Source organism: Paramormyrops kingsleyae, chromosome 6 (assembly GCF_048594095.1).
Source record: "Paramormyrops kingsleyae isolate MSU_618 chromosome 6, PKINGS_0.4, whole genome shotgun sequence".
Taxonomy (NCBI): Eukaryota; Metazoa; Chordata; class Actinopteri; order Osteoglossiformes; family Mormyridae; genus Paramormyrops; species Paramormyrops kingsleyae.
In genome coordinates this window covers 8,120,095-8,147,401 of record NC_132802.1, presented here as the reverse complement: position 1 = coordinate 8,147,401, position 27,307 = coordinate 8,120,095, and the positions used below count along the sequence as shown (strand labels likewise).

At 46.0% G+C, this 27,307-nt stretch overlaps 1 protein-coding gene across 14 annotated transcripts; it reads right to left on the bottom strand.

Annotated features, from left to right (window-relative positions):
* LOC111855829 (Ral GTPase activating protein non-catalytic subunit beta) lies at positions 1-26,984 on the bottom strand. Of its 14 annotated transcripts, none has more exons than XM_023835260.2 (34): positions 26,791-26,984; positions 21,709-21,920; positions 19,870-20,072; positions 19,614-19,780; positions 18,894-19,080; positions 18,321-18,452; positions 17,889-18,067; positions 17,424-17,471; positions 16,772-16,819; positions 16,246-16,290; positions 15,422-15,570; positions 14,706-14,922; positions 13,372-13,407; positions 12,330-12,531; positions 11,703-11,870; positions 11,390-11,504; positions 10,878-11,025; positions 10,721-10,785; positions 10,387-10,522; positions 8,570-8,703; positions 8,297-8,479; positions 8,044-8,195; positions 7,456-7,643; positions 7,186-7,289; positions 6,806-6,961; positions 5,965-6,174; positions 5,726-5,884; positions 4,304-4,469; positions 4,069-4,191; positions 3,461-3,591; positions 2,993-3,101; positions 2,565-2,640; positions 2,160-2,308; positions 1-2,064 (listed from the first exon to the last, which is right to left on the bottom strand). In XM_023835260.2, exons 2-34 carry the CDS (start codon positions 21,883-21,885, stop codon positions 1,871-1,873), a joined length of 4,656 nt encoding a protein of 1,551 aa, XP_023691028.1. In that variant the 5' UTR covers positions 21,886-21,920; positions 26,791-26,984; the 3' UTR covers positions 1-1,870. The 14 variants fall into 14 exon arrangements, with proteins under 14 accessions (XP_023691028.1, XP_023691031.1, XP_023691032.1 ...); XM_023835263.2 differs by having other exon boundaries at positions 6,806-6,958; XM_023835264.2 differs by having other exon boundaries at positions 8,570-8,691.
* Between the last annotated feature and the right edge of the window lie 323 nt (positions 26,985-27,307).

Below are 27,307 nucleotides of genomic sequence, written 5' to 3'. Positions count from 1 at the left end.
TGTTTTTATGATAAGAAGCTCTTTAAAATTTTTATTCAATACATGTGTTACATTCAATATCCAACGGCTTATTTTTGGACACTTATTGTTGGCATAAATACAAACACGCATTTTGTGCCTTTCCTCATAAAGAGAACCAACAAATGAAATAAACTTCACATTTTCATATTTACACATAGACGTCCAGCTCTATACACCTCAAGTTAAAGCCAGCAATATTTACAGAACACAAGCTGTTCAAAAGGAACAGGACAAAAATCAAGTTTGGGCTGTTTTAAACAATGTACCATTATGTTTCTAGCAAATAATGGCTTTAATAGTATACCCTTTCACATTCCTCTGTGCAATCTCTTTCAAAAGTTTAAAATGTGTATCTTCATTGACATGACAATATCTCTGCTGAAAACAATTCTCTTTGAGTAGTAATGTTTGTTTTAACCAAAAATGCCACAGTATTTTTAAATGGAGTGTTCAAAGAGTAAATTAAACAGTAACGGTAGGCATTCAGTAGGTATATGCCAAGCAGTTTATTTTTCCATTTTTAAAAAAGTACTTAAAAACTATTGGTACATAGACTTGACACAACCAGCTGAAGATACATGAACAGTGACGTTCAAAGTCTTTCATTCTAGGTGTGTAACGATCATGTGTTGTAAGGCCTGGAGTGGGCTAAAGGGTTGTGACACCTTCGGAGGTGTAAATTAAGGGTCAAAAGAGAAGCAGAATGTGCACCGAGCCAAAACAGCAGTGAGGGCAAAAAAAAAACACAACTACTTTCAACATAAGTTAACCTTTCACCCTGGAGATTTTATAAGTGTCCGTGACCACTGGCACTATTAAAAGAGTAACAAGTCTACCCCTCATACCTTTAATTGTGAATGGTTTTGAAATACATATTGCTTTCAGTTCTTATTGTGAGCCAAAGGACTGCCGAAAAGAGAGGGAAGACTTGGTGGGCTAAATTTGCCATAATGATGTTTTTTGTTATTCTTAAAACAAGCAAATAGATAAACACCCACAATGGGTCAATATGGACAAAACACAACATTGTGATTGCCAAGAACAGTCCTGAATTAAATCAGGCTAAAAGCAGATGATGACTGTACTGAATTCCACAATGTAAGAAAATTGATTAAAAAAAATTACCTTAATTACACAACAATGAAAGGGGGGGGGATAATGATCAGCTTGCAGATTAAATGCATGACCAAACAGAAATGCATATGTAACATGCAGGATAAACTACCTGAGACTATTAACATGAACGCTGATGAATGTTGACGGCTGAAATCAGGCGTAGAGGAGTTAATCTGGGTTTTACTTTACGAAAAGGCAGGTCTTTTACTTGTGTCTATTGCAATAACTGAAGGAGCAACAAAAGTAGCATAGGAGATTGCTATTATCTGACTATTTGGTTGTTGTACAGAATATTTGTCCATAAAATAAGTCATGGAAAAGCCAACTGCTGATCAGTGTCAGATACATACAGTGAAACAGTGGAAATCGCTCAGAGATCTACAGGACACTGTTGGATTCTCCAGGGAAAAAATGATTCAGCTCCATCACTCCCCTCCAATCTGCTACTTAACCTCTTTGGCAGACTCTCTCTACTCTCTGATACACAGCAGCATGCCCACTGCCCCCCTCCCCAGAGCTCCCGGGGCTGTCCTGGGGTACCAGCAGGTTTGGGTGGGCCTGGGGCGGCTGGCAGACTGGTGTGGCCATGATTCTGTGGTAAACGTACCACTCTACCGTGGACATCCCCTTTAAAATGACATAGTCGTGTACTGAGAGAAGTAACAAAAATAGTTTTAGAAATATATAGGATTTGGTGCTGGTCCAGCAGTAGTCCGGTGTTCAGTGGGCAGGGTCAAGGATTCAAGCTCCTCCCCCCTACATCCTGGAAGAGTGAGGTATAGAACTCGGGCTCCAGCTGTTTGCTGCGGTATTTGTTGAAGATGTCGGCGATCTTCTGTTTCCGCCGCACGTGCGGAGGGTTGTATGAGTCACTCTCTAGCCTCTTCCGCCGGCACGCGTTGATGACCATCTGCCTCACTAAAAACCCTGTGGGCCGGGCACACACGAGAAAAAGAGATTAAAAAACTCTGGTGGAGCTAAGAAATCAGGTGGTGATTTCGTCACCTGGAGCCCATCCTCACCTAGCGCCCTCCGGCTGACCACCATGCCGTCCATCAGGGGGATGACCATGCTGAACTTGCCCGTCGTTCCATGCAGCTTGATGCGGAACAATCCGGTCTTCAGGGGGTGAATGAAAACCACTGGGACGTCTTTTTCTGAAGCAACCGGCCTGTGGAAAGAGCAGCGAGGCCTTTAACGTGACACAAAGAACAGGGGATGATCCATTTATCAACAGCCCAGGCACACAATGTATGACAATATGCCACACAGTGACCCAAGCTCGGCAATGCAGAACCTCAGACTGCCAGTGTGAACACTGCTGTTATCATACACCAAATTAATGCTCCAGGAAACAGCCAAGATCATCTTTCAGATGCAGTCTTCAAACCTGGGTGTTTAAGCATATAAAAATCGCCGCTAGATACCTGTATGATGTGCTGCTGTTTGACGACTCGACTCCAGTACTGGTTTCTGACAAAAGATCTGAAAGCGGAAAGTTTTCTGGGGGAAAAAAGGGGAGGGGAAGTGGCAGAAATGATGAGGTAACACACAGAAAATGCCAAGTAAAGGTATTCCACAGGACATTAACTAATCACATTAATTACTGGGACACCACCATTGACTGCTTGACAAAGCCAACCCTCTTCAGTAAAGGAGCTTAATGCTTCAAATGATAGATTGGAGCACAAAATCCACTATTGTTCTTTAAAAGAATGAATACAAAGTGATTGTTAACGCTGACCAGTGTACAACCCTCTTCCATTCATAGTTGGCATGTCTCATATTGTGTAGTAAGATTAAGTACATGCTGGTGGTATATGAATGTAAAGCAGGAATAAAGGGCTTTACTTACCGATGTCATCATAGCGCTCCACCCAAACCACCAGAACCTTTGTCTCTGGGCCCAGAGGAGGTATGTTCCTTCCACAGTGAATTTTCTTTGTCTTTGAAGTGGGGCTCATCTAACACACACAAAAATCAAAATTGCACATCCTAAACCCACCACATATAAATCTTCCATTTATGATTAGTTGTACTGGAGGAAACTGCGTTTTGAAGCCCATAGTTGGTTGTACTGCTGTGTGCTGGCAATCAATCATGGCTTAATTTCAAGACCTCTCTGAGATCAACATTCTACAAATCTACCAATCCAAAGTCTTATCTCTCTAACTGATATTCAGCAGTGAGTTACAAGTACCAAAACAACTTATTGAATTTTTAAAAAAAATATGTATCATGAGAAACAGAGTATCCCAGTCCATGCTGGGCTTGGGAATGCCCAAGACAACTGAGGTAGCGGCCAGCACCAGCACAGCATTACCCTCTGCGGTTGGCCGAGGTTCTCAGAGTGGTTTGGGAAGAGCTCCAGCGTCAGGTTGGACTGAATGCCAGGCAGCAGGCCCATCTGCGAGTCCGTATCTAACGGGGTGTGGCCATTTTCCGAGGAGTCACCTGCATCCACACACAAAGCAGCACATCAGATCAGTTACACCTAAACTGAATCCATGTAACTGGATATACAGAAAGTCACTATTTACCACTGAGTTTGCTGAAAAGCACTCCGTAACAGGACATGTCAGACCCCTGACAATGACCCTGCATAAAATTCGTCCCAGGATTCACAACTCAGCTCTTAACATTAATCATTAATACAACAATGCACACTAAGCAAATGACGGTTTTAATAATATGTGCCAGACGTCTGTGAAGGTACAGGCTTGTACACATGCACCTTCAGGGTATATATACCTTCCACCAGTTCAAGACAGTATCAAATTAAGACCAATAAAAAAAGAGCAACAAAAGATCTTGAAATGTCAAAATCCTGTACTTTATAATGTAACAGTTAAATCTAATGGAAAACCTTGAATACCGAAATGACTACAAGAATTAATGTACAGGATCAGGAAACCTTGGGTAGGTACTTACTGGAGGCATCTGTCAAAGTCGGAACAACAAAGGCAATTTCAGTCAGAGCATCAGCGTAATACAGGACTTTCTTCTCGCCATTAAACATGGATCCACTGGTGTCATCTACCGGGAATCCTTCCTCTGTTAAGATGGAGCACATCAGATAGCCGTGAACGCTATGCGCAGAGGGCTGCTAATGTGACACGCAGAGGGTCAAAGACCTCCAAAAGCAGGAAGGAGTGGCCGCGCTCACCCTGCTGCTGACCTTCGCCATCAACACAGGAGTTGATGGACCAGCTGGTGTCCACATTCCCCGTCCACCCTGGGTGACTACCCACATCTACAGGCCAACCCAGGGACAGCAGAAACTCCAGGAAATGTGGCTGGATGTTGACTGAGGATTCCGCGTTCCTCAAGATCTGCAGATCCCAAAATGCCAGGTATGTAAATTACAGCAAAACCACAGGCCTAAGCAGTGCATGCAGAATTCATATTGGTGAGATATACAAGGCACATTATGATGTGGAACAAAAATGTATATTCATGGAGCAGCAGGAGTATAGTGGTTTAGGGCACTGATGGTGCTTTTCCACTAGCTTACAGGAACTGAGCTGTACCTGAGTCGTGCTGTGAAGACAGACTACTACAGCGCAGCTGCAACTTGCTTTGGTTTTCTACTGCAGAAGGGTCAGCTCGTTAAAAGCGTTGCCGGGTTTGGAGAGCGACAGTGATGTAAAACCAGACACACTTATTTATTGTTCATCATGATTTACTGCATGCAAAATTTCTGCTAGCAAGTCTGAGAGACTCTTTGTCTTATGTTAGCATCAAACGCTAGTGGAATTTGCATTCGCTTGGGTAAATTTGCATTACAAATCCATTCTGTTCAGCTGTTCCACATTACTTTAAATAGATGTACGTAGTGGAAATTTTCAGGTTGAGTTATCGAGAATGCATTAATACACCACAATGTACAATACTACTAACAATAAATAATGCACAATATGCCTTTTTTTCCCTCCAGATAATCCATGCATATTGACATAGAACACCGGTATCTCCATGCATTTCAGCCAATCAGATGCAGATGGTGGTCACACAACTAGCTTGGTTTGGTCATGCTTTCAGCCCTGCTATTAAGCAGAATAGCAGCATAGGTACGGCTTGGATATTTTACCATGAAAAACTGTCAGTTCGCAGTACAGTTCGGTTCTTGGCGCCAGTGGAAAAACGCCATAAGGTGAAGTTTTAACTCCCAGGAATACCCCTGCTGTTGTACTCTTGAACAAAGTACTTAAGCTATCCTGCATCAGTAAAGCATTCAGCTGTATAAACACAAGCACACTTGTGGTATAGTATACGTAGATTCAGCAATATGGTGTTTTAGATTTTATTACAATAGATCTGATATTTTTCGTGCAACACACCGTGCATGTTCCATAAATAGTGAAACAAGTGCAAAGGCCATTTTAGCCCACAAGTACCACATCATTCATCGCAGGCACGTGTAGGACGTGTGGGACACAGTCCATAAACACGCAGCTGGCCTCTCTAGATTGCCCAGTGTGCATCTGAGGTGTCCCCTGCATTGCGCTTCTGAGGTCAGGGTCCAAGCGCCCCACGACCTGGTCCTGGATAAGTAGATGGAGGATGGATGGTTGGTGCAAGTTTGTACCTCTTGGCTGGTCTTCTGACCCGCCCTCACGTAAAAAATGAACACCGTGTCAAACGGCCGGCAGGGGAGAAGGTCCAGGTACTCCATGTCTTGGAAGAAGCCGGGCAGGGCGGAATCCAGAGCGATGAGGTTTGGCGGCAGCCGGCTGTTACCCGATTCCTGCGGGAAAAGTCGGGTCAGCCAATACAGAACGGGCAGGTGGGCCTGACATGCCGAGAAGTGGAGGCCTCCTTCCCTACCTTCAGTGCTTCTAGGGACAGGAAACCGAAGTGTGAGAGAAAGAGGCGCGCGGTCTGGAACTCCTGCGAGGGCGGCGGGGGCTTGCAGTCCACCTGGGGGTCGGGGAAGGGCTTGCTCTTCCACACCTCCTCGCTTTGGCGCTCCAGAGCCACCTCGTACTCCATCTGCTTGACCATCAAGTTCCTAAGCTTCTCGTGCTGCACCTCCAGCTGGTGGGGAAGGGAGGCGTCTTTTTTTAGAGGGCCCCACCAACTCACTACACATTTACTCAAAGTGCCAAGACCTTGAGCAAATGAATAACCCACCTTAATAAAATTCTACTTTACAGAAGGCTCCCCCCATCAGTCAGGGGAAATAAAATTTTTAAGGTAGGTGGCATAAGAGGGACCATAATTCATACAGAGGGGCAAACATTATAATTAGCCAATGATATCTTTTGAATGGGTGAGTGATAGGAGAGGGGGCACTCCAGTGGCCAATCAACTTTCAGCTGGGGTCAGTGCTCCTATGGCCCCACCCCTACATATATCCTTGCTACAAACCAAACATTAGTAATTACACACATAATTAAAGGGCATATTTTCATAGCAACAATTTTGATTCTTCTTCTCTTAGTTATGCTTCCCCCCATCGCCAAGCAACTGCGATAAACACATTCCTGTGTTAAACGCAGATTGGAAATTCATACCCCGTCACAAAAAAATTCCAGAAATGTTTTCGATTTCAACATCACTTCAATGACTCAATTCCAGTGTTTACAATGCCTCGCTTTCTATTTGCGTCCAACAGAAGAGCCACCTCGCCGGTAACGGTCGAACCGGCTGAACAGCAAGTGCTCACCGGCTTGCTTACGATGTCATCCAGGTCCGGAATGCTCATGTCCGCCTTCACAAAAGGGATCTTATCGACTTCCTCTGGGAAGGCTCTGTGTTTGACGTTGAAGCGAATGCCCACGTCGTTCTTAGGGGTGGGGCGGCGCTCAGGGACAAATACCTGCTGTGAATGAAAAGAAGGCGTGAAGGAGTGTTCATTAAAAGCTACGCCCTGAGAGGCCTCCGTGCGAAGTGGAGCAACAATGGAGGAGGAACAAAGAGATCGGAATAAAGGAACAAAGCCAGTCAGGCGCACACAGCATATAGCTTCATGCATTATTCATGGGAGGTACATTGAGTACCACTGCAGCGCAGCCAAACACTTTGGGCGTCACGGAACCACCTTACCTTCTGATTGGCACGCGCTACTCTGGGCTGGTGGTACAGCTGCATGGTCCATGCGTGTCTGCCGGACACGCCTCGGATCAGGATGGTCACAGCAGGACAGGGGTCTTTGAGGAGGAGAAAAAGCAGGAAAATGCCATCCTTTGGCTCTACACGCACGGCAAGATCCTGCCATCAAACACCGCTGCCACGACACCAATGCCCTCACATTTCATACGGCCTCTGTGGCTGACCTCTGTCAGAGCCTCTCAGGCACCATGCCCACCCACTTACTCTGCTCGTTCCCCAACGGCTGCTCCAGCATGGCCAGAATGACGGAGTTGTCCAGGACGAAGTAGCGGAAGTTGTCCCTGCTGGTGGAGGTAAGCCTGGAGTAGCGGATCAAAGTGTCCTCGTTGAGCAGGCTGCACATGGACGAGGGGCCACTGAGGGAGGGGAAGGCGGCCAGCACCTGCATGATGCTGTCCGGGGACGGGCCAAGAAAGGGGCACGCCTGGTTAGAGAGACCCTGCAAGACGGCTCATCTGGAGCCATCATTATATACATATAAACCAGATTTTTTTACTGCCATCCCACCCAGGTTGCACTCCAGCCCCAAGGCCTGTGTTCTGCCTGGAACATGCCCCAGCAGGGCAGTGAATGCAGTTACGGCGTCCCCAGCAGGGCAGTGAATGCAGTTACGGCGTCCCCAGCAGGGCAGTGAATGCAGTTACGGCGTCCCCAGCAGGGCAGTGAATGCAGTTACGGCGTCCCCAGCAGGGCAGTGAATGCAGTTACGGCGTCCCCAGCAGGGCAGTGAATGCAGTTACGGCGTCCCCAGCAGGGCAGTGAATGCAGTTACGGCGTCCCCAGCGCACTCACCAGGACAGTGTGGCCTCCGCGGCGTCCTTCACCCTCATGGAGGCCGGGTTGTGCTCCTTGTCCCCCTTGTAACGCACCTCCTGCTCGCTGGTCTTCGACTTGCTCCCTGAGATCCCCAGCTCCACGATCTCCAGCACCTCTATCAGGCAGTCCTGTGAAACACAGATGGGGGGGGGGGGGGTTTGAGTCTGGGTTCTGAGCCACGGCCCCTCATTCCCGTCCCCGCCTGCACACTGAGGAAAGGGCGACCTGCCTTTTCGTCCAGCATGTCAGGGTGCTCCGTCAGCCAGGTGCACAGGCACTGGAAAGCCGCCACGATCATGGAGTGCAGGTCCCGCGAGTGCAGTGGTGCGGGCCGGCTGCACTGATACACGATGTAGCCGCACACGGAGCTGACGGCGCACTTCTTGTCCGAAGATTCCAAATTGGCTCTCACCTGAAAGGTGGCGGCAATCAGAAAGAGAGCACAGGTAACAGGACTGGGTTCCCAGGCCGACGGCCAGCGGTGGGAGTCTCACGGCGTTACCTTGGCCAGGCCAGCCAAGAGCTCCAGGGCAGCCAGCGACACGCTCATATCGGACCTCCACTGCTTGTTGAGTCTCTGGGTGACCAGGTGGATACTGCGGACCAGGAGGCCGGCGGCTGTATCTGTATGAAGAGCTATGATGTAACCCCATATCCGCATGCACACCACAGAGAGGGAGAACTCAGCATTAGTAACCACAAGCAAAGCAGTCACCCTATAAGCATCAGGCACACTCAACCAGTCAGCCAATCATACTGCAGCGCTGCTATAGATGCTGTAGCATCGCCCACTGTGAGGTCCAGAGCATTGCAAAACAGACTGATGTGTGTTAAGAGGCTTCTTCCGCAAACAACCAATAACTACTTTTTTTTTTTAAATGCTTGGCTTCCCCCAGATGGGAAAAGAGCTTGATGCCCATTGTGCCAAAGTAACAGTCCCTGGTCTAAAACCTGGTGCAACACTGGGTACTGTCCTACAACAGCACCTGCTACTGGCTGGAAGAATGAGAACGACACTCTCCGCTAAGTGTGTTCTCTCAAAGCCTGTAGCCTGTCTGGTGAAAAGTGGTGGGGGGGGGGCAAATAGTGAAATTATATACTATAATTAATATGAAACATTTCAGATGAAATTCATTCATTCATTCATTTTCCAACCCGCTTGTCCTACTGGGTCACGGGGGGTCCGGAGCCTATCCCAGAAGCAATGGGCATGAGGCAGGGAACAACCCTGGATGGGGGGCCAGCCCATCGCAGGGCACACACACACACACACACACACCAGTCACTCACACATGCACACCTATGGGCAATTTAGGAACTCCAATCAGCCTCGGCATGTCTGTGGACTGTGGGGGGAAACCAGAGTACCCGGAGGAAACCCCGCGACGACACGGGGAGAACATGCAAACTCCACACACATGTAACCCAGGCGGAGACTCGAACCCAGGTCCCAGAGGTGTGAGGCAACAATGCTAACCACTGCACCACCATGCCGCCCCCCATTTCAGATGAAATACAGTATAAAAAATGTACAATAACCTACAATTGTGGCACAGCAATTTCTTTTCCCTCAACAAAAGTAATAATTGTTCACTGTCCTAAAGCTTGAAGCTGATGACCTCAGCAGTGTCACCAGGACAGCAAACACACCACGTCACACATGCTGTTAGTGACACATGGAAACACGCTGACATTTATAGCCTCATAGTTTCAGCACTTTTAGTCTGACAAAGCCGATGCAAAGTTGATTAATAAAAAGGTGGTTTTATTTTGATAAATCTCAAAATTTGCCCCCAGGAAGATCACAACATGAGCAGAAACCCGAATGTAAAATTATTCTTAAAAAAACTTCATGTGGTACTGACACTATAAATGTACTTATGATAGGAAAACATCCTGAAATGGAACACCACAGCCTCACTGCAAACTTGAAATAAAAAACAAACCCACTGTCCATACAAGTACATTACAATACATAACTTTCTATACCTGCTAATTACTTTTATAATGCAAGCTAAAAAAAAGGAATCACAGTTAAACTGATTTTTCCCCCCCAATCAGCATCACCAGGAAGGTGTAAAACAAGAGCTGTGGACAAGAAGACAGGAATGGAAAATCGGGTGTTTAACCTAGAGCTTGGAAGATGGCTGTGAAGAAAAAAAAAATACATCATGCTTCACTCATATTTGGATGATATCAGAGCAAGTTAATCACACAAAAAGGCCCTAAAAACCATCCATTTCCCTACATTCAATGTGCAAGAAAAAAAACTGGTGATTTGCTGGCTGCTTCCCTGGATGGATCCCGCATGGGTCTTACCGTAGTCCCGGAGAAGGGCCTGAGCCGGACGCTCGCTGTCTGGCGTTGTGGGCTGCGAGCTGCCTCCACTGGTCGTGCTGATACTGCTGTTGTTACGGCTGTGGCTCTTCAGTGTGCCATTACCCTCGATGCTTCCCTGCAAGGCAAAACACGAGCAGACATGTGCGATGTGCAGAACACCTGTCTAGAGCCGCTTAATGACCGTATAAATCCACACGGGAAGCGAGCAGTCTGTTGTGACTCTTAGGCCTGAAAAGGTTTTCAGACTGATGACTACATCCATTCAAATGCAGAAACAGGCATCCGTCAGTTGGGAATATTTTACTCCCCTTACCATTTCAGTTTGCGTCCCTATCGACTCCAGAAGGGCAGAATCCTGGACGATGTTCAGCATCGCACCTTCAAAAGAGAAGACCAGCATTGGCACATTGGCCTTCCTCAACATGCGTAAGCGAATGTGTAAGAGAGCAGCTACAGCCAGAGGGACCGACCCAGGATCATCTGCGTGTTGATGGAGTCGGTCTCCGTCTGCAGGGCCCCGATCAGGATGTTCACCAGCCGCAACCTCAGGGAAAGGAAGGTCTGAGCTTTGTCGGATACTGAGTTTTCATCATTGCTGAACTTGCCCTCCAGAAGAACCTGCAGAAAAGGAAATGACCCAACTGTCATCCAGTTCTGCACCGCAGACATTAAGGGACCAAACATTCATCTATCTTGCAACCGGACATCCGAAGTCAGAGTAATGGGGGCCTACAGCCAATTCCGGGGAGCACAGGGTACAAGGCTGAGCTATGCCCTGGATATGTGCCACATACATGCATACAATCACATACTATGGGAAAAGATGCCAATTAATCTGTCTATGGATTGCATATGGAAACTGCAGCACCTATAGGAATCCCACAAAACAGTGTCATCCACAGGAACCACAGGAATCAATTATGGTGAACCAGGTACAGGACTCGACAGAAGAGGGGGAGGGGGGCGGGCTGGTCATTCTGACCTCAGACTTTATATTCCCAAAGTGGTGAGGAAGAGGAAGCATTGAAAGCAGGATGCTGATGGAAGCTCGTCTCAGGTCAGTGGGGTTGACATAGGATTTGAACTTGGAAAGCTCCCTGGAGAACAGAAGAATGATCAGCTGCCATTTGAAGATGCTCATTTATTTAAAAGAACAATCTACAGAAATTCTGTCCATTCCAGAGTAAATATCGGCAGCTAATGATATTCTGACCGTCTAACAATGACAAGGCATTTCACCCAACATTTTGACCTTCTGTGAACAGTAACACGATGACAGAGGGCAAATCACAGACCTGTCCGGCAGAATGTTTTCCAGGGCGGAGATGAAGTAGGGGACCACGACGTTAACACCCTTTAGGTCAGAGCAGAAGAGCGACGTGGAGTTCAAGATGATGCTGGCCAGCACAGGTCTACAGATGAAGTCTGAGATCTGCAAACCCTGGACCAGGACCATATAAAACCTACGGGAGAAGGCAGACACTATGAGAAATATCGCGGATGCAGGGACAACAGACTCTTCCAGTGGCTACCAGAAACTATAATGGGCTATGAGTGTTTATAGCCACAGCATTACGAGGTGCAAGATATACCAACACTGCAAGTCTATCAGATGGCCCCTATGCTAACCATGTTTAAATATTACAGGCAATTCAGAAGGGAACATGAGCACAGGGCTCTGCAGGTTAGGAATTTTGACCTTTTGATCAGAAGGTCACACATTTAAATCCCATGGCCAGCAGGGTGATGGTATCATGGCTGAGCCCTTAACTCTGAAAACAGCCCCTCGGGTGCTGGATAAATGGCTGTGTTCAGACCCCAAGCTTCACTCTCTGTATGTGCGTGCATGTCACAGAAGACACAGAGATGGGACTGCAGCCTAAAAACCAAAGAATTCCCAGACATTTAAACACCACACTCACCTGGAGAGATAGACAGGCAATATCTCCTCCCCGGTTCGCTTGCTGCAGAAGATCCTACAAACCGTCCCACAGGCCTCGGCCCTGCCGGACTCGTAGTTTTCGGGGAACTCGTTAGTGTCGAACATGGGGTTGGACACCATGGTGTCAGTGGACAACTGGGATCCCTTTCTGCGGAGCTCCATGCCAGCTTGAGTGGCCAGGGCTGAGAGCAGAGATGGGGAGAAAGGGAGAGGAGGCCTGAACGGACCTGGCCTCCACCAATCTCAGACTGCAGTGACCTCTCGCACAGAACACTCGCCAATGCTGACACAATGAGGGGCACTGGCTAGGCTAACATGAGCAGTTCCAGCAAGCAATAATTACTGTGACCTTTATGGTAAGCAAGGCGCTGGTTTGACAAACAGATTTCTCCATCCAGTGGTTTTTAAAACGCTTTGAAGCTCTTGTGGCTCATGAGGTGCCTTGTATGTATTTTTGTCTATGTCAACGAAGAAACCAGAGAGGACACTGGAGAGTTTAAAACACTCTACTAAGGGTCCTCACGTTACAGTATGCAGCTCAGATATGGAACAGGAGCAACTGCAAAAATCTGCCACTTGGGAATCTGTCGTCAAACGGATGTCACCAGCAAGTTTCAAAAGACAGACATCAAGATCATGCATAAGATCCATTCAAAAATAATACCAACCAACAGACAAAAATAACCAAATCAACAGACCAAATTAAGATCAACTCAGAGCAAATGCAAAGGCTCATTTTGGGGGGGGGGGGGAACAATGGCAAGTAAGTGTAAAAATCCCAGGACAAATGGAGTGATGACGAAATGTCAATGGGACGGATTAGATTAACAAAGACGGGGTTGGCACTGCCGCACTGGCCAGCAACACAGGAAGGGGAGGGGCAGGTCCACATCCCCAGGATGCAGTGCAAACAGCGAGGATGAAATGGCAGCAATGTTAAAGTAACAACGGTGGCAATGGAGGGGAAAAGAAAATACTAAAATACTGACTGCAATTTAAGAGAAGCTAATGCTCCTACTTACAAGATTTATAAGAAAGAAGAATTTGGATAAAAGATGCTGCAAGATAATAGAAATAAAAGTGGAAACAAATCAAAGGACAGCAGTATTATAAAATATTAAAATGGTAAAACCAATTTTATTTCTGAAAAGCAGCCTCTCTTGGTTTTTGTTGTACAACTTCATTAAAAATGAAACCTTGGGTTGTTCTCTGAAAATATATATGCCTTTTTAATTAAAAGCCAAAAGTCCAGAAGTCCAAAATGTAATGCTGTACTTCATCAAGGTTGCAAAATGGTGGGCAGTTTGTAAATTTTCAGGTAACTGATATATAAACTTTTTTTTTCAGAGAATAAATGTTGGTAACTTTAGAGAGCCTGCTATCAGGCAGAGACTTAAACACAGCAGATTAGCAGTCAGATACCAGCCAGAACGCAGACATCCAGCATGCAGAACAGGACGAAGGAACAGAAAGGGACGACGGGGAAACACACGCTGGATTTAAAGACAAAAAACTTCAGCTACTGAACGCACACAGGACTCTTCAGCTCAGAGGCATTTTAAACACAGCAACGAGGCACCGAAATGGCAGCAAGGGGCACCCAAAGTGAAGCCAGCACCTTGACACTGATGAAGTAGAGCCTTGATGAAAACGAAGTCAGGAAGGAGGCCCCCTAGAGGCAGCTAAGACTCAAGGAGGGAGCAGTCACGTCCGTATGCATGGAGACTGGGTTCAATTTCAACAGCACGTGGTGTGTGAAACGAGAGAGTGAAATCATCCGAGCAGCTGACCACATTCAGTTCACTTCCAACTCCATCCTATCCGTTTCAACTGACGCACTTGGCAATTAACCAATTTTTGTCTGGCAATCACCAGGGAAAAATGATAAGGAAATATACCTTGTTTTCCTTATTGTCATAATCATGTCTCTGCTATTGCCCCAGTAAAGGTACTGCTCATTATTTAAAAGTTTATTTTCAAGCTGGAAACCTTTGTATGTTGGAAAAAGTCACCTAAGTTTAAAGAGTTCAAGCAGGGCAGGCTGCTTGGAGTTGAAGAGGTGGGGAACTGTGCAGCAGTACATCCAGCAGGGGCGCAGTGAATATTTGTACAGCATATTTGTAGCAAATCAGGTTAGCATGAAAGCTGAGGTTTTGGGAGGCCTCTGAGCTGAAGTGTTCAGATGGAACTCAAACGGAGGCCACGGCAGATGGTGCGGTTAATCTTTCAGGTAGGAACTTGGAAAAAACAGAAGAGGAAAAAGGCACAGAGCAAACAAAACAGTGAAAGAACAAAAAAAAAAAAAAAAAGACCAAAGGTGAATGGCAGGCCACCACAGACCAAAAGCCAGCCTTACCAGTCATGGTGTTGTCCCTGTTGAAGCCATCATGGAGTTTACAGTGCACTAGTGAGGCATCAAAAAGCCACTGGCCAAAAAGGTTGAGGATGCTGTTGACCTTTGGTCTGGAGGGGGCTGGCAGAGGGCGAGGCTCTGCGTTCGTTTGGTTGGGACTGGACAGGGGGGACGAGGAGGTGGTCGGGTGAGACACTTTGGGCTGGTGGGGAGTAGTTCCCTGGAGAGGAGATTAAACATGCCAACAGTTACACTGCAGCTGGCAGATGCAGAACAGGCTACAGGGAAACAGCTAAACAGACACTGCAAGCATGCAACTGTATTGAGTGAGACTAAATGTCAACTCAACTCCACGAAATCTGACAACTTCATGAAACTTCCTCTTAAGTTTAGATGTGGAAGTCACTGCTACTCTCTAAAAATGTCTAAAAAGAAGCTCAGTACAAGCTTGTGGAGTCAAGAAGTGGGACCCATTATAGAGGTGGAAAATTCAGGTTCAGGAAGTACAAATCCAGAACAAGATTTGGTTTCAGCCAACCAATTCAGTATAAAGAGTCACAGTCACAGAGTACTCAACTGGCTAGTTGATACAAAATCTTGGTCTGGATTTGTACTTTTTGAACCTGAACTTTCCACCTCTGATTATAGATATTGTAGTCTGTTGTTAACATATGACTATGACCAGGGGGGATATGGTATTTGCCATGTGTGTGGCTTACCGTGGAAGCTTTGCTGGTCGTCTTGACCACTGTGGTCCGATGCCGACGGTTGTGTGGGGGTGTGGTGTTTATGGCACTGGGGGGCAGTGGCATGCTCAGCCGGTTCACAGGTGTGGGCGGGGCACTGTCTGATCTCGGCCGAGAGATACCTAAGGAAGAGATGCAGGGGTTGAAGGAGGAAACTGCATTAGCACCTTAAAATATGCAGCGTAAAAATCCATTACAAAGCTAACTGGTGAAGACCCTTTAACCAAAAAGCAAAATCACAATCTGCAGAAGTCCCTCTGAACAGGGTGCCATTCACCACTGTCAAATGATCTGGATGCTAGTTTAAAGTCTCCCATGACCATAAAATCACAGAAACCCAAGAGTTCCTGATTCACTAGGATCACAGCCTAGATCATTCGGTAAAGAAACAGCAAGCCCTCTAGGTGCACATGTTCACGGACCCTTCACCAAAGCCACTTTCTGCTGCAGAGGATCACAGCGACTTACCTCTCTCCATGCAGCTCTCAAGTGTAAGCACTGCTACTACAGTTTTTCTAGTGGTGGAGTGCATTTTATATCCTTTCCGGGATACAAAAGCAGCCTCGAAACGGCACAGAGTGCACAGCAAGCGAATCACAATCAAGCAAACGCCACTCACAGACTACAGGACCGATGGGGCCTTGTGCTCCTGAAAGCATAATGTTTCACAAACACAGAGTCTCTGACATTCGGCTGCATACACAAACACTGATTTAACATGTGCCGCTAGGACCACATGATCAATTTCTGCCAATCCCTTGAAAACCAAAGTCCAACCCTCATGCAGTGCTGAATACCATAGGGTAGCCTCTCTCGAAAATTGTTCCTAGATGTCACGAAACCTAGGAAAGACAGACATCAGTGTACCCATTTACATGTCAAGCAGTCAGAAGCATCCAGACCGCGCCAGGCATGCTGGGAACGGATGCACGCCTGTGTTTGTCTAGGGGCTCTCTGGCGGATTCGTACCCGGGCACCGTGACAGGCTGTAAGGCTGCCCCATAAAAACCAAAACACAAGGCTGAAATGTGGCAGGGGAGTGATGCTCTGAGGCTTACAGAGCAGCAGAGGTTTGAACTTTTAAAATGCTCATTTCAGCAGCTGCTCTGTAGGCTTCCTTCCTAATAACGGTCTGAATGCTTTTCTTCCAAATTTAACGACTTATCTGCCATTAACAGTCATGCTACTGAATTGAATATTTTTTTAATGATATTCTGTATTCTAATTTCAATCAAGATAAAAATCATTGAACTTATGGACCTAACATCCACACAGGCATTAAAAGGTGACCTTGCTGATTGGATTCACACAAGCTTAATGTACCTAAAGAGGGTAGTCTGGTGCGTATATAGGTCCTACTCACTGTAACCCCTAAAGGAGAAAGAGAGAGAGGGTGACAAGTATCTGCAAAAAAAACAAACTCAGAAATGCACACCCATTTTTCAGTATAATAAATAATAAAATTTAAAAACCGCAAGGTGGGTTTTGAACCTGTGATGTCCTGGCACATACACTCACAGACCGACGCGTCATACACCTGGCACAGGAAACCAAAGTAACAAAGTAACAGCCAGGAAGTCAAAGTAATTTCCATTTGCGCAGAGGTCTAAACTAACTGCTGAAAGTCAGAGCAAGAATGTGGAAGGACACCATGTGAAAAAGATCTGGCTGAATGTTTCGGGCCACAGTTCGCACGTCAGGCCACAGCAAGCAGTCACTCGGCGACAGGAAGATGAAGCATTTGTCTGATTCTTAACGCAAACACAAAATCATACAATAATCTCACTTTAACAGGTGATCTAGCTGGTAGGGATACTAAGGAGCTCCTGAATATCGTATTCTTGGATGCCAGACAAATGCAACATATTCCTGCTCTTTCTGTGACCCGTTTTCATCATTGGAAAATCAGCCACGTCGTCCAAAAACACCACAGCCCCGATTTGGCAGACGATTTCATTCGCATTCGAATAAGTACCATAAGATGGCAGATGGTCACGGGTCTCTGACTTTGAGGCCGCAACACCTACAGCGGAGAGCAAAGTGACATTTGCAACACCAAACAGAATGAGGGTGGTCAACTTCTTTTTCCAGAATGAATTACCCTTACTGTATATAATACAATGACACTTTATTGATCCCCGTGGGGAAATTCTCTTCTTGCCTACCCACTCTCGTTCCCCGTGACACACAGACAGGTATGTATGCAGGTGAGAGCAAGCTTGGCAGTGAAGGGAAGCCACCTACAGAGGCCCCCATGTAGCTGCTGGTTCAGGGCCTTGCTCAAAGGCCCATGGACATGTGACTCTTCTGCAAAAGCCAGACTCGAACCTGCGACCTTCCGATCACACGCACAGAGGCTTAAGCTCACTGAACCACATGCTGCCCCAAGGAGAACCGTATGCCTCAAACTGCCAGACTCGTGGGCCAGGTCCCTGCTTACCGAGGAAAGCATCCACAAGAAAGCTGACTCCCCTCATGGCACGGAAGAAGATCTGGGGCAGCTGTTTGAGGCAGGGGTGCTGGACGATCTCCTGGGGGACCCCACTGACGTTGAGAAACTGCTCCTGGAACTTGGGCGTGGTGCTGATGATGGCAGGGTTGCTCAGGTCCACTGGGTTACTAGAGAACACCATTCAGGGCAGACAGTGAGGCTGCATGCTGGAGGAACCTGAACTCTGGAGGAACAGCCCTGACCTAGCACAGTTAAGCACAGTAATTAAACTAAACTGCTCCAGTTAGAAATCCAGGAACAGAACTGATTTTTACTGTAAGTTTGATAAGCATCAATCACGAATTATGAGGTATTACACAGTTTGAGACTGCGAAGATTTCAGGGTGTCAGGAAGAAGCCCCATAGCTGCAACGCCCTCACCTGAGCATGTGCAGGAAGCGCAGCCAGGTCTGAGCCACGCAGTCGTCGTCCATCTCGGTGGGAATCTTGCTGGCATCGTCATCTGGAACTTTGAACGGAGGGAATGAAGGTCCATAGGTGAACCGGAGCAATCTGGGGGGGAAAGGGTGGAGGGCACCAGGGAATACAGACAAGTGTCAATAAAACTCCTCATACCAAGACGGAGATGAGCAACATGGGCACAAAAAACAAAACCCATTACAGAAAATGCTCATCCTGAACAGCTACTGAACAGCTACAGCACCCAACAGCACCCAACATTTGGTAAATGCCAAGAAGAAAAAAACATAAATATCATGAATAACCAGATACTGAAGCCAAATTATTGATTTGAATAAACAAAGCTTCACTTTTTTCATGAGACAATCAATGGAATTTCATACCACACTCACTGCCTTGCGTCTACATTTTTTCTTTGTTCTGATCTGATCTCAGACGGTTTCCTTCAGTGGCCTTATGTTCTATCAATTTCCAGAACCTTCCTCCCCTGATGACAAAGTGGTCAACAGGTGTCATGGGCCAACCAGTGCTTACCTGGAGGTAAGGGCACATATAACCTTGTTCCACTGCTCCACCACTGGAGGGTGGTGTCTCCAGTTGGCCAGCATCTCACGGGCCGTCTTCCAGTAGGGCGGCGTCGGAAAGCAGCGGGCGGAAGCCAGTAACCACACCTCGAACAGCACGCCCATTAGCTTCCCTGCTAAGTTTTCTGCTATCCCACCTGAAGGAAATGGACATTTTTCTTTTTTTTTTTTTTTTTAAAGTGCTTCCAGGATACAATTAGCTGCATTAACTTTTTCCACAGCTGATAGAGCAGTTCTGCTGACCTGAAGACCACATTTTATTACCCTGCTCCATTTGACCCAAAACACAGGGCTTGTTATTAGTTTCACAAAAAATTTAACTGCCATCTTTGCTGTCTGATTTTACCCTTCCAAGCCTACCACAAATCCTTGACTCTCTAAAAGAAAAAAAAGTTAATAATCATACTCAAGGCAGTTTTATGCTAATGTTCTTGCTCTTTAACCAGCTGAATACCACAAGGGAATTCAGCAAATTCTGGAACCCAAAACAAAAAATGCTCAAGCTTTTATAAAGCATATCACTCATGAACTACTTACCATCCCCAACTCTCTCTACATAATGCTTTTACAGGAATCCCTGAACTAATACTACATCTATAGTATGGTACACACAGGCTTAAGCAGTAACTGAACAGTCAGGAGAGCGTATGGAAGCTTTGGTGGGACCAACCAGCAACGGTGGGTGGGGCCAACAGGGTGTCACAGATCCTTAGCAGGAAGAGGAGCAGAACCTCCCAGGTCTCCCGGACCATGGTGCTGGACTGCTTAGCCAGCATCTGCACTGCCGAGAGCACCTGCTGACACAGGCGGAAGTGAATGGGGCTGCTTGGCTCCTGCCTGCCACATGGGAGAGATGGGAGAGAGCGTTAAGGGCCGTCTTGGGACAGAAAAGAGCGGAAGCAAGGCTACCAGGAACTCCACAGTACCTGGGGAGAAAGAGATTGTGTAGGTGTCTCAGGATGGTCTGAACATAGAGGTTGGGTTCATTAATGATGGGCTGAGGGATGGAGTCCCGAGGGGCCACCAGCGCCATCATCCAGTCCGTGTAGACATCCACACACAGCTTGACGGTGTCTCCCTCCAGAGGTAGTGACAGGCCATAGCAGAGCACTTCCATCGTCCATTTGACCTGGGAAGAAAAGAATATATTGATATACTTTGATCCCGGGGGGGAAATCGGTTTGCACATAACAGCAAAGGAACATAGTGCAAAGGTACATACAGAAACACAATGCAGTGTTTCCCCTATAATTATGTTAGGGGGGCGCCCCACCCCCCCAACGGCACCTCCCGCCCCCCCCCTTGAAGGTCAAGTTAATTTTATTTTCTATATAGCGCCAGATCACAACAGAAGTAATTTAAGGTTAGTTTTCCTATAGAACAGGTCTATACATTGTCCTTTTATTAAACAAACTACCCCCCCCCCCCAAAGCTCCCCAAAGCTGTACACCTAGGGGAAACACTGCAATATAAGCAAGGTTGTGCAAATTTTAAGATATCCATGAAGAAATGTGAACATCAATTAGCAGGGTTGTACAGTGTCATATGCAGTTATGTATGGTGTCGTCCATTTCTGTAATGTCAGGAGGAGGTGCTGATTTGTCTCAAGGACGCAGGCAAAAAAGATCCCCAGTAATGCATCTTAGCACACTGGGGTGAAATGCTGGGGACTAAAAGGTGAGGTATGGGTAGAATTGTTTATAATGTTGATTTTGTCAACATCTTCTTCTCTGCAACTCCCTCCAGAGGGTCCAAGGGCAGTTCTGACGTGGATTTGACTTTCCTGCTAGATATCTGGCATCTCCTGAGCTTATCGGACTTCCACAGTAGATTGGAGTACACTGGCCACTATACACTGGTAAAATATCTCCATCAGTTTGCTCAGCTGAAGACCTGACCTTCCCCTGAAAGTTGAGTCTGTTCTGAGCATTCTTTGTTGTTCGCCCAGTTCAGTCTGCTGCCCCAAGTACTTGTAACACTGCGCCACCTCAATTCACTCCCTCCCAGATGGTAACTGGTCTCCAAGTCTCCCTGGCATGCTGGAAACCCACCACTGCTGAGCTGCAGGTTGATCTCCCTTCACCACAAGACAAAAGCCTCTGACTCCATTCTTCTGCTGATGCACACTACAATGGAGGAGTTGTCAGAGAACTCCTGTAGGTGGTGTTGTACTGGAAGTCCATCGTGCAATGGATGGAATGGAGGGGAGACAGGAGGATCACTGAGGTGCCCCGGTGCTGCTCAGCACCATCTCCGACACACAGTCCTCAAGCCTCAAAAACTTTTGATCATGTAGTTCATGATCAGGGAGGCCAGATGGCATTGAATGCACTGGAAATACATGCTCAGAATCCAATGCACCCAGAATAAGTAAAACAGATCTCCTAAGAGAGAAATTATATTTTAATCATTTTTCCATATTAACCATAAATTACTCAAGATTATAAATACTGTGGGTTAAGGAAGATCATTGTGGCTAAAGAAATTTGAAAATATAATAAGGACAAGAAGACCTAAGATGTTGGTACTCCTGCAATAAGAATGCAGACAGCCGATGTGCTAACACAAGCTAATTAATACAGCTGCTGTTGCCAAAAAGAGTCAATGGATAAGTACGTAAGAAATTAACGAACAGATTAATGTCTTGTGAGGCTGTAAAACAGGCTTCTTCCATCTATGCATTCAAATCAGTTGCACCCAGACAGCAAGAGACATAGAACTGAGGCTTTGTTGAAAGGAAACCATAACAGACCATAACAGCATACCTCTTTGTCGGTTTTGAGGATGCTTTCTGATCCGGGGTTGCTGAGGGTCGCCCCAAGGGGGCGCACCACGGTATTGGCCACTTCACGGCCCACCGTTGGGGGATACGTATGAAGGACGCTTAGGTGTCCCTGGTCACTCTGGAGCGCCAGGTGCAACGACCTCCACTCTGAGTACATGGCACTGCTCTGCTTCTACTCGATCCAACGACGACCTGGAACAAAGCACAGAGCTTTCTTTAGAATCAGGGCCAGTGGCTCCACGTCTACGTGTTGTTGTTAAAAATACACCCATTTAAAATGAAGTTAAACAACCAATATTTGTCTGTAACAGTCCAACTACCCCAGTCGATAATCTGATGATCTGGCAGCCTGTTCTAAAAGTGTAAAAATGAACACCAAAATCCAGCCATTAACCAGCAACATGTGAAACATCCATTAGTTGACTAGCTGAATTCGTCTGGACATTGTGCAGGTGTGTGTGATGATCTTAATCTTGACCATGACTACAAAGACCACAGACAGGTACAACATCAACAAACCTTGATTTTCAGCTGAAGTGGGGAAACTAAGCTCTGCTGAGGAGGGGTGACAGGTGGCAAGCATAAAAGGCCAAACATGCCTTCAACAAGGCAATCAAAGCTGCCAAACACCAATACAGTGACAAAGTGACAAATTAGAGGAACATGTTTCTTCTGACTGTTCCTCCACCTGGAAGATAATCGGCACCATCACCAACTACAATCCAAACCCAACAATCATTTAGAGCAGACCTTTCACAGCCAAACCAGCTCAACATGTTTTATTTAAGATTTGAGAAGCCTGACATGACCACACTCCCCTTGCCCCAACCTGACCAGTCACCCTGTGACACGTTGTCTGCCTCCCCATGCCCCACCACCAGATCTTGTCAAAGACTCCTCTGACCCCACCTTCCACTCCCACCATCACTGATCAAAAAGTGAAATGCATCTTCAGAAGAAAAAAAGGACCAGAAGGACAGCTTGCCTCCTCACCTGCGACACTCAGGCACTGTGCTGATACATTGGCCTCCATCTTTGCCGACCTCTTCAATCAGGGTAGCACAGTACCTGCTCACTTTATATCCCTAATCATTAATCAAGTCCCTAAAAGAAATCTTCTGTCTGAATGACTAAAGACTGACAGCCCAGACCTCTGTGGTGCTGTGAAAGTTATCCAACAATACCACAAGACTACAACTAAAGCTCTCTCTATAGTTTACATATAGATGAAACTGATCAGTTAACGATCATCCTGCACTACATTGAACACCACCAGGACATCTCTCAGACTTATACCAAAGTTCTGTTTGTGAAATTCAGCTCTTCCTTTAATACTATCAACCCTGGCCTACTGTCTGGGAACCTCATGAATCAGTGTCCAGCCATCTCTTTGCTACCAAATCCACAACTTCCTGACCAGCCGGAAACAGGTTATGAAGATCAGAAATCACATTTCAAATCCCTTCCTCCTCATCACAAGTGCTCCACCAGGATGTGTTCTCTCTCACCTGCTTTTCTCCTTACAAATTAACAGCTGCACTTCACACAGTAACTCTGCAAAGCTCTTTAAGTTTGCAGATAGCTCCACTCCAATTGGACTCATCAGAAAGGAGTCGAATTACCGAAAGGAAGTCGACTGGTTTCATGAACACACAAAATCTGAGGAAATGATCACTGACTTGCAGAACCCCTGCCCCCACCACCACTTCCACCAGTCATACATGGCACTATAGCCAGCAGAGCAGAGACCTCCACATTTCTAGGCACCACCATCCAACAAGCCTTCAAATGAGACAAAAACATCACATGCTTAATTAAGAAGGCCCCACTGCACCTGTACTTCTTGTGTCAGCTGAAGAAACTAAAGCTGTCACAGACTATGCTGGCTCAGAGCTACATGGCCAAAACAGAACCAATTATTACATCCTCCATCTCTGTCTGGTTTGGCTCTACATCAACATCAGCGAATTGTGTGATGTGCAGAGAAGACCACTGGCTGTCAGCTCTTCCCTATTTATGTCCTGTACTCATAAAGGATGAGGAACAGAAGTCAGGGAAAAAAAATGTCTGGCCCCTCACTCCCCAGGTTATTGCCCTCCTAAAGCGCCATGAAATGCACACTAGCACTTAGGGAACTTTTCCATATTAAGTCACCCTTTTTGCTTATTTGTACAAAACCCAAAGCTGATTGTACCCTATATCTCATCTGACCTTTATTAGGTTTACAATTATTTGTATTTATGTTTATGTTATTTATATACTGCACATTTTCAATTTCTGTCTTATTCTACTTGATTTTTTTTTGTCCCGATTGCATGCTTACTTGTAGATTTAATGCCACTGCCGCCAACAAAACAAATTCCTTGTACATGGCATTAAAAAGATTCTGATTCTGACATGTTTTATATTTTCTGGAACAAGTTTCCAGGAAAGACAGTTTCAACGTCTCTTCTCCAGCAGTTTGAGTAACAGTAAAGCCTGTATGTTTCAATCATTTAATTAGATGCAGGAATGCCTTCGACATTCTCTGTATCAATACATCAGAAGTTAAAATGTCTTCACCATCACCATTCAGTCAGCTTCCAGTTTAAATGTAATGTGTGGAGGGAATTGTGAAATAAGGCTGCAAGCCTCCCTGAAATGTCCGTCATTTCATATACAGGAAGGTCGCTTGCCAGGGTGCCGCACTAATAAGTGTTAAAGGGGAGAGAACAAAAATGTGGACTGTCTGGGGCTCCCCCGAGGACTGGTTTGAGAAACAGTGCTTTACAGTAAAAAGTAAGAGAGACAGGTAAGCTCAAGCAGCTTGTATATTTCAAAAAGTCTGCAGTACGTCCGCAGTAAGTATGAACCAGGCCTTATGGTGGTGTCATTGTAGAAAATGTCACAATCACCGCTCAGTTTTGTTCTCAGCACAGGGCGATATACATGTGAACAATTTATCAGTTAATGTATCAGGAGTGACCGATACTGATTAAAAATCAAAGATGTGAGTTTGTTGTTTGTGTCAGTCTTGGTCGATATTTAAACCATATCAATTTCAAAATTAACAAATCCAAAGACATTGCTGCGATAATAATAAAATGAGCAGCCATTTTACGTAATGCAGGAGGAAGAATTTCCTCTTAGCGAAGGTCTCAAACTGAGAGAGGTAGATTTATATGGAAATGTGCCTGGTAGAAAATTTTGATTGGGGTGGCCATCAGAGGCCAGATGTATTTATGGGGATGGCCAGGGGCGTGTCTTGTTTATGGGGCCCCATAGCCTAAATAAGAGAACGATTTGACGTCAATAATCCGCTAATCAAGGCGTGGACTGAATTCCCGAATGGGGCATGTATCACCAAGCCGGATTTCTTACTTAGCTGTATAAATTATCGAATTTAATACTATTAATAATAGGATTGATTAGCCAGATTAATTAACGTGTGGGGGGGGGGGGGGGGGGCATCGGATCCGGACCTGTTTATATGGCCCACTGCATGTTTTCAATTCGTTACTAAATCTGTTATTGATCATTTTCGCAAAGAATTAAAAAGCGATGTAACGTTTTTCCGCAGCAATCGGCAAATGGCTCAAAGTTTAGTCAGTTATTTGTATCGGCGATATTACGGGAAAATATATCGCTTATCAGTATCGGTCAAAATTATCACACCGCTGCAGCACTACATAGGTAAATTTTAGAAGCATGCGGTACTATTTTTTAAACAGTTTAGCAGTTGCTTAAACGACAGCGGTGCGGCAAAATGCAGAGTGCAGTATTTAATATTGATTAAATAAATGCTATAAACCGCACGCCAAATAAGCAAAACAATGAGTCACACGAACAAAACAATTTCTGTACTGGCCAGTGGACACTGCTCGACAATATCAAGTACAATAAACTATTAACTTGCGTCTAATGTTGCAGTAGGCCTACATATAAACAAATTAAAACACAGAAGCGCAATAATGACCAGAAGCGAGCAGTAAGGACGAATTCTTAATAATAAAAAATAAGTACCTGCGATATCATCACATAAAACATTTATATATACACTAAAGAAAAACGGTAACATCTATCATTCCTTCTACGTAAAGACCTATCTGGTCCACACAACAATAACGCAGTTTATGTGGGTGTAACAGCTGTCTGAGTGAATCATACACACGACCACGGCAGATATCCAAATAACAGAGGCGGGCCAAAGGTAGCCGGACTATTAATCGGTCTGAACACACAAACAATTAACACAGGTCGTCATCTCCCAAAGAAGTAGCTTCCTTCCCCCAGCCAATTTCGCCCTCTTAGACGCCACTGGACACCGAAAGCCAAAGTTAGAAGATATATGTCAGAGTGTGAACCCAGCGGTGCTTCCTGAATTCATACTGACCTGCTAGCTATTCCAACCTACCCAGGAAAACAAGGCTGGGCTCGTTACTGCTGGTGACATTTAGCGACAACAACTCAGAACTGGCCCGTGAAAAGCGATACCTCCGGGCTTCGGGGACGCCAAACTGCACCGCGATTCGGTCCCCGGAGCGCAGGCTGACCTCGTTCACTACGAACAAGAGGGATGTCAAAACGTAAACAACAGAGCCCACCAGCAAATTAGCAACCAGCTAGCCACGGGGCTACGACCACTTACTTTTCACGTACACAAAAAAATAACTCGAAAAAAACTCAGCTGACATTTATACACCTTGGTTGAACAGAGTATGAGTTTTTGATGAACCTAGCTGTAGAGTTAGCTGTTAGCAAGGTGAAATATTCACCCTGGCTGAGACTGACATGTTGTAGGCTAGTTAATTAGCCAGCGACCGACTTAATCCCCTCATTTAAGACATAGCGCCTATATATTAGGACAACCTTATGAAAGTGCCAGCAGAGATTAATGACTGTAGCGATTAAAGTTGCTCATAAAGCCAGCTGGTGGGTTGTGTATTACAAGCGTTGGGACGGGGGCCGTTTGCCGCTGCCCCGGTGGATGCGAGCCCCGCTTTGGCTGCTAGCGCAGGCCGCAATGCGGGACAAACATCCCGTTCCATTAACAGCGATGCCAGCATATTAAAAACGTCCCTACCTGGGATACGAGTCAAGGTTGACATATCAGTCCGATATATCAGATTCACAAACCAAGACCTCGGAACATCATCGCTCCTGTGGCGAAATCCAGCGACGAGGAAAGCCCTTTATGCTCCGTCCGGCGGAGTCCGGCACTGTCATTCACTGTGGGGAAATCGGAGGCCACGGAAAGTGCCGAGGAGAACCGAACACGGCTGGCTTACCTGCGCGTGGAGTTTCCGGTTCCGGGTTTTTCCTCCCCAGGAAAGAGAGTAGTGTGGCGGTGGGGGGAGTGTGTTTATTTGTAAAATGAAATTTAACAATATTTTCTGCACTGGTTGCCAACCGCCAGTAACTCCCACGGAAAGAAGGAGAATAAGAATAGTATTTTCTCAGTTTTCATCTTGTCCCCTGGCATGAGCAAGACACACGTCGGGCCTGGTTTAATCAGTCAATGAAATGCATTGTTTGTTTTTTTAAGGATATTAAGATATTATAAAATTGTCGTAGCAAGTAAAGTAATACGTAATAAAAGA